Here is a 12859-nt window from a genome sequence, read left to right on the forward strand (position 1 = left end):
TTGACACCCAACTCATCTGACCGGAGGCGGAGGGTTCCGTTTCACAGAGGCAACAGCGAGACTTGAGCGACGCAAAGGAGATGTTGGAGATGGTCCTATAATTATTAATCACTTATCCTAGTACTCCTACCTAAAATGGTTCAATTACCTAAAATAGAGTGCTACTCCACTACAGTATTTTCAATTAAACGCTAATACGCTATATGGCCATACACAATGGGGCGCTCTAAAGCCCGCCCTATGCACCGCCACGTCGGCATTTATCCTCATGCCCTTCCACCTGCAGTGGGGCGCGCGTCCTAAGCATTTTACTATTGTTTTGTTATTTAATTTTGTTTTCAAATATATAAATGCAAACTTATTAAAAAACACAACGATTAACTAAAAGAACGGCGAAAAATTCATTGATTGAAAAAAAAGTTACACGAGTTAGAAATAAAAAAATGACTATCCTACAAAAGCCCCAACTTCCGGCTCAACTCATCGCTCAACCTCTGGAGGCGCTCGGCTTGGGCCGGATCCGTACACTTCATAAGGGCGTTGTGCGTATCCAACAACGTCCGCGCCATCGAGGCCGTTGCCACATCCGCGTAGGCAAGTGTCGCCTGGATCGTCGTCGGGGTCGGGATCGGCGATTGGGGGCGGCGGCCGAGGAGGATGTCGCATTCGCCTTCCCCTTGTTCTTCGCAGCCTTGACGCCTATGGGACGCCGCCGGGAGGACATCGGTGTGCCGGAACTCTCTTCCTCCGTGCACGTCTTGTTGAGGTCCACCGGACGAGTTCCGCTTTCGCTGGTCGTGTAACCACCAGTGTCGGTGGTCTTCGTCCTCTTCGCCGCACCGGTGTGCAGAATCCCGCCTTGGAACTTCTGCTTGTCCCTCAAGAGCGCCCAGATGTTGAAATGCTTGAAGTCGCCGTACATAGACTGGTACGACAACATCGCTCTATTGTGCACGTCGCTCAAGCTCTCGCCGCTTCCCTGATCCCTCGAGTACTTCTCGTACTCCGCTCCGAACAGGTTGACTTGCTTCTTCACCTGATCCCAGTGCTTGCAGAGCTGCTCCCGTTGGCGCTTGTACCTGCTCGGCGGCTTCGCCTCATTGAAGCTTTCGGCGATGCGCACCCAATACGCTAGCTGCTTCTGGTTGTTCGCGAATATCGGGTCCTCCGATATATCCAGCCAACACCTCGCCAAGACGAGGGTTTCATCCGGCTGGTAGTTCGTACGATCGGGGGCGTACTCTTCACAAGTTGTCGGAGGTGGCAACTTGTGCGCCCGATGCTTGGTCCGCTTCTTTCTGGCGAGGGCGGGGGCGGCGGCAGGGTGAGTTGGAGACGGTTCCATGTCGGAGAGACCGTACGAATCCGTACTGAAGTCCAGATCGTACTGCCTGTTGGCGTCGAACGACCGATATTCGCCAGGTTGTGTACCCGACCACCGTGCACCATCTCCAAACATCGGGCTACTAGGACTTGAGTATCCACCGGAATCCATTTTATAGCGTAATTTGAGAGTTTAAAAGTTAATCGAAAAGTTACAAATGAAAAGTGAAGCTGTGGTATATATAACAAAATTTTCGAATTAAAAAAAAAACTAAAACGTGTTGCATCGTTCGTGCCATCGTCCGTGTCGCCCACAGTGGGTGGACGATGACGCGGACGATGTCCTATCGTCCGCGCTTCGTCCGCGGACTAAGCGTCGGGCGCGGACGACGCATCGTCCGTCGTCCGCGGTGCCACAGTGGCGGACGATAGCGCGCCCGATGCATCGGGCGCGCTATCGTCCGCCCCATTGTGGATGGCCTAAATGATTTAACCAACATATCCTATGATTACTAAAATATACTATAGCAGTGCTCGATTTCCTAGATAAAATAATACCAAGATATAATATAAGATTGAATTGTGAGATTATTTTAGTTAGAGAGTTTGTTATGACTAATTATCCCAAGATGTGAGATTGATCCATGAATCAAACTCACTACATATTTAATCCCGGGATACAGTCTTGCAAACTGAACACCCTCCCACTATATGGCTATATATGATGTTTTAGTAATCACCTAAATTTAGGAATGTCAATCAGGTCAGTCCAATATATTGAGGGTTAATTGGGTTATAATTCATCAGGTTATATTTATTCAAGCATAACCTTAAATATAATTTAAAATTTGTGTAAAAAAATAAAATTAAACATATTTTGAAAATTTTGAAAGCATATTTTAGAATTAGTATATTTCTTATAGTTAATATGAGTTTTTTAATGTATTTACTATTATTATAATAATAAAATTTGTAATTGAAGGTTTTTTATAGTAGTTATTCATGTTATAAATATAATTAATGAAATATCGAATTATGTGTCGAATATAAAGAAATAAAATAATAGAATAGTTGTATCTACATCCAATCCACCGGACTAACCCACCGAGTTTCGGGTCTGACCCTCTAAATTTAGTGGGCTGTTCAGGCCAGTCTACGAGTAACGGATTGCACTGACATCTCTACGTATAACCCCATATTTAATACTTCCTTCGTCCCCTAAAAATATGTGTACTTTCCATTTTCGTTCGTTCCATAAAAATATGAGTATTTCTATTTATGGAAAGTTATCCTAATTTATTACCCATATACATCAAGTTATTTACAACTTATACCATCTTTATAATAGTTGGGGTCTCACTATCTAGTGACACTACTTTAATTATCATTTACCTTCATTTTCTTACATTTCTATATCATATCACATGTCCATATTTTACTGGTAGGTTATATAATTACTAGTATTTACACCCGTGCTATGCACGGGGCATATAATTTTTAAATAATGAATATAAATTTTAATGAAATATAGAAACTAAGAATTAAAAACAATATAAAGATTTACAAAAATATAAATGTGATTATAAATAAAACATTTATAATAAATGAAGAATGTACTCATCAACTATAAATAAAATATTTCATATTCGGCAATCAATTTTATACAATTTTAATTTATGATATAAATGGAGTAAAATAAATGACAAATAAGATATGTATGACTAATGATCAAAGAGTATGAGTTAATTAGAATAAGATACACAAATAAAGAACCTGTTATTTGAGTAGAGATTAAAGAGAAAAATTAGAAAACAACAACAAACCAACCAATAGTTCATAAGTTTTGAAAAACTTCTTTGTAAACAACATTAACAGTAACATCGCTTCTATTATCATCTTCATCTCCACAAACTAAAATCTTGAGACCTCCACGACTCGTAACTCTAGATATATCAACATACAACTGTCCATGAATGAAGACTTATTTTCGTAAAAATAATCCAACATGAGACAGAGGGAAGATGTGTAAATAAGGATGAAAGAGTATGAGTTTTCGACGAATGGAATTAATGTTATTCACAATACATGAATTACGTTGATCAATTAGTAGGATCGAAGACAAAGAAATATTAATAATTTGTAATTCATAGAAGAAATATTAAAAATAATTTATTATAATAATTAATAACAAATAGCAAAATTATTAACTTAAAACAATATTAGAATATATAAATAGATAAAATAAAAACATGCCCACTGCATTATTAATTTATGGTCGATTAAAAATGTCATAAAGTGACCGCCAAAATAATTCATTACTAAACATAGTACACATTTACTTCTATTTTATTTCACTAATGAACACACAAAATAGCATTACATAAAATTTTATTCTATCAAAATAAAAGTTTATCTTCCTTTTAAAAGAACATAATTTAAATAGTTTGAATGAAAACAAAAAAATACTAATGTTAATAGTATGGTTGAAATACTCCTATTCCAAAATAAAAGTCACATTTTGCTATTTTAATTCGTCCATAAATAAGAGTCGCATTTCACTTTTATCATAAATGATACGTAGGTCTCACATTGTACTAACTCACTCCTGATTTCATTTTATTACAAAACCAATATAAAAAAGTGAGTCTCATATTCCACTTACTTTTTCAACTCACTATTTTTTACAATTCTTAAAACTCGTGTTTACACAAAATGCGACTCCTACTATGGGATAGAAGGATTATTAAATTATAGAACTAAATTTAGAAAAAAATCAAGAAATAATCAACGAATTTTTACTTGATTTAGTATGGAATAATAAAAGTAAAGAAATAAAATTTAAAAGTCCATTTTAAAATTAGAAATAAGAAAAAATAAAAAGTGGTAGGTGACTTCTCGGTTATTGCAGCTCAATCTCTCTCCTCACCCACCATCTCAATCTTTCTTCATTTACGGTGGCCACCTCCAAGCCGAGATGCCGCCGCTGCCCACTTCTCATTTCTTGTTCAGCCTCGTCATCTCTCTCTGCGTGGATGAGATGCCGGTGGATCTGATCGTCGAGGCTCTTCAGATCTATCTGATCCGCCCTCACGAATCCACCGCTGGTGTGGACGTTCCCTCCACCATTTCTCCGGAAAGCGCAGATGCAACGTCAGTGGAGCTTACGGCGGGAACGCGCAATAAGCGACGACCTTCAACAGCGAAAAGGTAATCGGAATCCCTTTCAAAACTCTAGAGAAATTAATTTTTCTACAGGATTCTCAAAAATTGGTCAAAACCCTAACAGATCTGAGGCAAAAATTCTCTTCCTCGTCAGATTTTTGACAAATGCCCCAAAACATTGAGAAAACGGTTGGGAAATCGAAGGGAGTCATGCAGCTATTCAAATTTGTAAATGAAAAAGGTAAAGACATCTTCACCGCAGACATGTACTCTGTTGTTGTTTTCTTTGCATGTTTAAATATTCAAATTAATCGCTGCAAAGATGGAAAAACGAATCTGTGACTATCTAGTGGCAAACTTAGAGAACTTAATCAACTGCTATTGAACAGATGTGCAAAAATATTTACATATAGCATTCTTCCTAATCTAACTTGATAGTACTTCGTTTTCACCAGGAAATGCCATGATTAACAGTTCAAAATCAAAGTCAAAGCTTAAATGGGTGAGAGAAAGAAGCATGCCAAGAAGTTCATGAGATAAGCGTATAAGTACTATACTTACAAAACTGAAATTATTGAAACACAATTTTATGCCTATAATGTCTATATATTTATATTACTTCTAATGATAATTTCAAATGGCCGAACAGAACATGTGCGAAAAAGTTTGAAAGGAACAGCTAGAGATGCTGAGGACAACAGTAACACGATTGTAAGGTATATTTTGTATCTGAACTCGAAAGAGTTAACTGCTCTGATGCACAACTCTTAAGTACTCCCTCCGTCCCGTACTACTCGGCTACTCGCACTTATTTCTTTTTTGGGCGTCCCAAGTTACTTGCACTCTTTCCATTTTTAGTAAAAAATTTCACCTACGGCCGTCATTTTTGACTTTCCTATACACTCATTCCTTAATCTTCGTGCCGAAAAGGAAAGGAGCGAGTAGCCCGGGACGGAGGGAGTATTAAAGATTTCATTAACTTCTTCAATGCTTCAGGACAAAAGTTTAAATCCAGAAACAGATAATCAAATAATATGTAGCTTAAAAAGAATAAAATTATAGAAAATAGTGAGCCGTGCATTAGGAAAAAGGTACAATTTCTTCACTGTAGGAATACATATTGGAACGTTCATGGCTTTGTCGAGTTTAGAGGTACTAAACCTAATAGATTTTCGCTTGCTCCTTGATTTTGGAAAAATAATCATGTTTGTTCTTTCATTGTGCCTAGCTCAAAAATCAAGCAGACATCTTTTTGATTTGCAACTTAAATATGTAACTGGGTAAATCTGTTTGTAGCAAAGCGAGCCAATAAGTCCGGATAGTCCTATTGATGGGACTCCTAGACCTGCAGTTCATTTGTCATGCAAAGTTTTTATTGCTTCTGAAACCAGCACACATGGTGGATTTTCTGTCTTTCATAAACATGCAAATGAGTGTCTTCCCCCATTGGTAACTATTTATCTGCTTCCTTTAGCTATATACATATGTATTCAGTGCTAATTTCCTATATTTGCTGACAATGATTGTTCTCCTATCAGAATATGAGCCAACAGATTCTGAGCTTCCGACACAGGAATTGATTGCTAGGGATACACATGGAAATGAATGGCAATTCAAACATATATTTAGAGGTGAGATACTGTGTTTCTTTTCTAGTAATTGTTTGCTTTTGGTGTCACTGATGTTGTATTGTTGTTTTGAGACTATATAAAGAAATCTATTCACCTTGGCCTTGTAGCAGGCATGGAAATAGTAGCTCTACGGGCATGATACTAATAGATAGAAATTATAGATGTTATATATTAGGTAAATCTGAGCTTCATCAGTAATAAATCTGAGAAATTCATTTGCAAAATCATTCCCACAATATCAATTCCCATCAATATTAAAGTTTACTCTCATATTTTGCAGAGGAAGAGAATGGGGTTTTAAGAGTACAAAATGACTAAAATTGGTGTTGTGCATTAAAGGTAATTTTGTAATTACTTACCCTTAGAATAGTAACTTAATATGTATGCCAAACTTTGCTAATATTTGTGATAATGTGATTTGGTGTCAATATGGGTGTATCTGTTTTGTAAGCATGCATCAAATTCTGAAAAATAAGAATTTAATTTGCACGAATCATGTGCTTTAAAATGCATTCATGCAAGCTTGCAATATATCCATGCTTGGCTGATCTTTAGAAGTTTGTGGTTTGGTCCCAAAATAGATAATATTCTTAACTATTGATTAAAATAATAAACTGCAATTGATATTTTAAAAGAAAATATTATAATCTGAATTTTATCAACACCGTAATTTGTATGTTCAAATATTTTTTTAATTAACATATAAACTTTACTGTCATATTCTGCAGTGTTTTATGAGTGCAAAAAGACTAAATTAATGTTGTGAAGTCAAGGTAACTATTAAATTACCTAATATGTATGCCACACTTTGCTAATAACTGTGATAATGTTGTCATTTTGGTGTCAATATGGCTGTTTGTAGAAAGCATAAGCAAATTCTGAGAACAAATATTTTGCTTTGCTTGATTCATGTGGTGTGAATGACTGTTTGTAGAAAGCATAAGCAAATTCTGAAAACAAATAATTTACTTTGCATGATTCATGTGGTATCAATGACTGTTTGTAGAAAGCATAAGCAAATTCTGAAAATAAATAATTTACTTTGCCTGATTCATGTGCTTTTGAATACAATGATGCATGATTGGAATATCTATGAGCCTATATTTGTGAACCAATTTTCTTGCATGCATTTTTTGGAAGAGAAGTTTGAATTCTGGTGCCCTATAAACAAAAAATTAGTAAATAGAAACATATATATTATATAAAACTTTCTATATTTCATGTATTCTGTTTTGGTAAACATACCAGCCTATCATGGAATACTACTTCCAAAGTGCTATCATTGTTGTCTCCAAAATTGTATTCATAAACACGGATGCAACCGACCTTGATGGTAGAGTTGTAACTTTAGGTAGAAGATTGTCCTGCAACTAATGCATGGTGCCATTGTTTGAGATACAGTGCTTTCTGCTATTGAAAAGAAATATTAAAAAATCAGTGACTAATTTAAACTTTAAAGAATGTATGCAGTATTTAAACTAACAGCCTATTTTGTGCAGGAAATGATCCCAATAGATTGCAAATAGAAGTGGCAAAAAAGGTAAATCATTGAACAGAAATTGTAAAATGAGGTCAGTGCCTTTTTGTGAGAATCAACAGATCACTTAAATTGAATAAGACTGTGTATTAAGTTCAGAAACAGGAACAAATAATTTCATTCATTAGTTGCAGGAACTTCGTGATCCAAAATATGAATGAGAGATAACACTCAAGATTTCACAGATGAGGTGCATCACGGCAATGACAAATACAGGTTAGAAAACTACCTTCATAGTGTTATGCTAAGTAGTTATGGAAACTTATAAAAACATAAGTAACATTAAGACATAATATGAAACTAAAACAGAAAAAAATAGTGATAAAGCAGAAATAGCATAAACTGAAAGGAATACATTAAGAATAAAGACTGCAGATTCATAGAAGAATAGATAAACAATAAATGAGCAGTGATTTAAATGAGAATAGATGAATTAAGAAGAAGAAAGATTCTGAATTGTTTCTGATGATGATTCTGCTGAATGATTTTGGTTGAGAGAATTTAGTGAGTCACTGAAGGAGCGAGTGGCAAGGGTATTTATAGTGCTCACCTCTTCAACATGCTTGTTGGAAAATTATGCATGTTCCCAAAAAAAACATAATCATGAGAGACCTTCCACATAACAACTATTTTCTATTTATAAAAAATATCTGATAATAATATTCAGACTTAAAATACTTTAACAACTTGCATGCCAAGTATTAATACAAAGTCTTTTACACTTATATTCATATTAGTATTATTATTAATTAATATTAATACGAATATAAAATTAATATTAATACGAATATAAGTTAAATATTACAGATTCATGTCTCATACATTAATATTAATATTAATATTAATATAAGTTAAATATTACAGATTCATGTCTCATAAATTCTATTTAATTTCACAAGTTTGCAACCATATAAGGTCATTTAAGGCCCAATTCATTTAAGCAATTATTAACTTTCATTTGTACTATTATGTATAGGTGACTTATTGAGTTAAAAAAAAACCTAACCCTAAAAATATAATAGCCGCCTCTCACTCCCAACTCTTCAGAAAAAGGAAAGAGAAGGAAAAGAAAAGCGGTCTCTCTCTCTTCACTCTACAATCATTATAGAGAGAAGATAACATTGCAAGCATGGGCGGCTACAATACCTACTCCTACTCTACTGAATCAAGACATCACCATATTAAAAAAAAGGTATGTAATTCTTTCTTTTCGAGCTATGTCCTGTATCTATATTTGACAACATAGTCATATCTAATTTACATGAGCATAATGTTGATGAGGTATTAGAGATTATTAGAGTCAGATTTCAAATACAATTACTACTCTTTGCAAATATTAATTCTAGAATGCTTTGCAAATCCTATCATCTATTTATTTAATAGGATGTATTATGTCTCCAATTTTCTTTACACAAACGAATTCAATGCTTAGTTTCTAAAAAATATATACTACTTGATAGGTTTTTCATTTAGTATGGTATCTGTTCATTTACAACAGATTTATAAATTTATATTCTTTCCCACTCTCTCTGTCTCTTTCTTTCTTTCTTTCTTATTTTTCATGTTCTAAAATTTTAATTTCATTCTCTCTTTCTTTTTTCTTTTTTTTCATGTTCTAAAACTGTGACTATATTCTCTCACTCTGGATTTCTTTGATGTTGCTTCATTGATAATTATAAATATAAGTTTTAAATATGAATACTAACATATTATTTAACTTTGTTCAAGGACAAATTGAATTGGGAATAGATAATTGCTATTGCCTTGTAGGAAAGATTTTTGTACGTTTAATAGTTTGTCACCCTCAGTCTTTGTGTGAAGATTTTTGTACATTTAATAGTTTGTCAACCTCCGTCTTTGTGCGTCTCTCGGCCTCTCTCTCTCTCTCTCTGTGTATGTCTCATGTTTCATGATCTGAAATTATGATTTTATTCTCATTTTTCATTTTCTAAAATTGTGATTTTATACCCTGCCTCTCTGATATCATAGGTACAATTTCATTCATAATTTCAAACCTATACATTATAGGTTTTAAGTATGAGTACTAACATATTATTAATACTTTTTCAGGGATTGAGAAGATATTCTAGAAGAATAATATATATATATATATATAGTGTAATATAATAGTATTTTCTTACAAAAGCCTATGCAAGTATAAAACACATAGGCTGCACCCTACCCCCACACAATTCTCGATACATACAAAGAAAACTGATATAAGATTTTAATCAACTGGAGTTTACAATAAGAGCACAGCCAATATTTTATGATGATTCCCGCCAAAAATAGTGCCACGTGGCAGGTCAAGCATAGCAAGCTGGAATATATACGACAAAATGTTAAATACACATGCTATATTTTTCTTTATAAATAAACATAACTTTTTGTACTCTTTAAAATTATTTAATCTTATTTGAGAAGCTAATATTGCTCAACAGGAGCTGCCTCTTTTTTGACCAATGATTGCCATTTTTCAAAATGACCAAAAGGGTAAATAAAATAGCTTTACATTTTCCCTCCAAAAAGGATAAAATTGTCTTTCCATCAAACTGCCACTTTATATTAGTATAGATTTACTGTACTCAAGCCTTGTAGAGCATGGGGACCAGCATTCGACGAAATGATGTGAAACACTAGTAGGTTGTTTTAAGTATTGAGTGTACTCAAGGCTTATGACGTTACTCCCTCTATCCACGAATAAATATCTTATTTTGCTATTTTCATCCATCCATCAATATAAGTTTCATTTCTCTTTTACTATTTTTAGTACTGGACTCCACATTTCACTAACTTTATCCCAATCACATTTCTTTATAAAACTACATAAATGTAGAATTCACATTTCACTAACATTTTTTCATCCACTTTCTATTATATTTTTTAATAACGCGTGCCCGATCAAATATGGTCTTATAATTGTGAACGGTTGTTTACATAATTTATTATACTCAAGCCTTGGCGCATGCAAAAAATCACCATATGACAACATTGATAGAAAACCATGAGTTTCATCCTAAAATCAATTGGTGATAGGAGGAGTGACCCATGAGATTTATATACTAGTTTCAATTTTCTTTTAACACCGATATGTGACAGTTATATGTTATTTTTCTAGTTTCAATTGCCAACAAATATAAGCTAGATATCATATCGCCTTCTTCAAACCAATCATGTAAATATTTTTCATAACCAGCAGATACATTATTCAAAGAACTAGTAGTACTTAATTTATTATTTCCACACAAATAACAATCTTATGCAAGAATAAAGCATCACTAACTGCTCCGAATGCAAAGCTCTAGATCCTCTGCAAATGAACCTCACGTCGCCACTGGAAATAAGTGAACACCTCATCTTTCGACGGCAAATCACCCTTGATCGCCGGATGATCAACAAAATTACTCCTCCACGCCGCTAAATTCGGAAACTTGAGCGCATCCAAAATTGTTACGGCGGCAACTTCCTCCCAAACAGGCAACATGTAGGCGATGAATCCCATCATGAGATCAACATGCCCAATCGTATCGCCTCCAAAGAAACGCCTTCCTCCTAGCTCTTCTTCCAGTGTTTCAAGATGCCCAATCGCATCTTTCACTGCTTTCTCCTGAATTTCTCCCTTTGAGCACACACTAAGATATGCTGATTCAAGAACCTGACAAAAATCAAATAACACAAATTTCATCTTTTTTTTTCCTAACAGGTGTACTAATAGAGGTTGTACTTAAATATTGGCACACTCTAAATACCTTTTGGTCTGCAAATTTAGACCAGAAGCGAGCTTGGGCTCTTTGGTAAGCATCAATTGGCAACAACGGGGCGTGGCTCCAAACCTCGTCTAAGTACTCGAGGATTATAGAGGATTCCGGCAGTGGGTTTCCATCATGAACAAGAACAGGCACTTTTCCGGTGACAGGGTTGATTTGAGAGAGAAGAGGGCTTCTGTTGAATATATCTTCTTCAATGTATTCAAACTCGATGCCCTTCAGTTTCATTCCCCATTTCACTCTATGCACGAATGGGCTAACCCAGAAACCAACCAGTTGTACGCCCTTATTCTTATTCCCTTTTTCCATTTTAATTATTCTTGTATTTCTTCTTCTTTGAGCAGTACTATATATAGTTAGATAAGATTAACCTTTGTAGTCAATCGTGGATTGATTTGTGATTTATTGTTGACTTTGACTCTTTGAGGCAATATTAATGTCACTGCTTTGGCGCTTGCCAAGTTGTGATTGATTTGTTAAACTTGGAAAATTATTTGGTGGGTGGAAAGATCATATATATATAATCATGAATGACATCATTGTCCATTATTTATCTTAAAAACATTATCCACAAAGAGCAATGGAGTAATAAATGCATAACGCCAAAGGTGTTTAGTAGTGTTTAGTTCTACTTAATTATGGCCAGGAATGATGAATTGTTAACTCAATCTTTAATTGTTAATTGTAATTAATTTAAAATCATAAAATTTGTAAAAATCTAGTGGTCTATAAATTGTCATGTGTAATTTTATTTTATTATTACTTAAATTTAAAAAGATAAGAAAATTACTAAAATTAGGATTTTAGATCAAAATATCAATATAGTGTATTAAATATTTCAATACGATTAATTGAATATGTCAACACAATTTAGCATTGACATTTTATATGTATTGTATTGATATATTATCATAGGTACGTTGACATTAACCTGCTACAATAAAAATACGAAAATTCAACTTTTTTTTCAAATTTTGACATCGGAACATGTGTTGTGTAAAAAATAATTTAAATTGAGATAACTATAATCATTTAAAATTATTAGATATTTTTTAAAAGTTAGTTATAACTAACTTTTTGTTAATTGACATTTTTTGTGATGGTATTGATATTTGTGGATGAATGATCTTGTACCTTAATTTAATGATCCAATGCCTATCAATGAATTGTTGTTAGCAATTTAAGAGGGAGCTAGCAATATAACATACCCCATTATGGCATGGACTTTAAATTTATATTCATTTGCACATAAAAAAGAATTGGTTAGATTTTTCTCACGAACTTTCAACTTGGCAAATAATATAGCAAACTTTATCTTAGTTTGTTATTTTCTATCAGCAAAAAATTCCGTCAAATAATATCATGATATAGATTTTTTTTCATAATTTCTGGACAACAACTTCGAGCTTCAAGTTCTCCAATCTTTGATGATAGTTTTT

The 12859-nt window shown here is 34.0% G+C and overlaps 1 protein-coding gene and 1 long non-coding RNA gene across 12 annotated transcripts; one reads left to right on the forward strand and one right to left on the reverse strand.

The window, feature by feature from the left end:
* Positions 1 to 4215: 4215 nt before the first annotated feature.
* Positions 4216 to 11490, forward strand: LOC121804689. Of its 11 annotated transcripts, none has more exons than XR_006051194.1 (11): positions 4216 to 4530; positions 4610 to 4726; positions 4941 to 5033; positions 5135 to 5201; positions 5782 to 5934; positions 6024 to 6116; positions 6397 to 6455; positions 7616 to 7687; positions 7782 to 7869; positions 8630 to 8845; positions 11357 to 11490. It is a non-coding gene; the product is annotated as an uncharacterized LOC121804689 (long non-coding RNA). The 11 variants fall into 11 exon arrangements; XR_006051199.1 differs by lacking the exon at positions 11357 to 11490 and adding an exon at positions 6227 to 6291 and having other exon boundaries at positions 8630 to 10413; XR_006051193.1 differs by lacking the exon at positions 11357 to 11490 and adding an exon at positions 9724 to 10413.
* Positions 10778 to 11894, reverse strand: LOC121804688 (glutathione transferase GST 23-like). The gene is made up of 2 exons (XM_042204322.1): positions 11403 to 11894; positions 10778 to 11308 (listed from the first exon to the last, which is right to left on the reverse strand). Exons 1-2 carry the CDS (start codon positions 11727 to 11729, stop codon positions 10955 to 10957), a joined length of 681 nt encoding a protein of 226 aa, XP_042060256.1. The 5' UTR covers positions 11730 to 11894; the 3' UTR covers positions 10778 to 10954.
* Positions 11895 to 12859: the final 965 nt, after the last annotated feature.

The sequence above is a fragment of the Salvia splendens genome, chromosome 5, assembly GCF_004379255.2.
Source record: "Salvia splendens isolate huo1 chromosome 5, SspV2, whole genome shotgun sequence".
Lineage (NCBI taxonomy): Eukaryota > Viridiplantae > Streptophyta > Magnoliopsida > Lamiales > Lamiaceae > Salvia > Salvia splendens.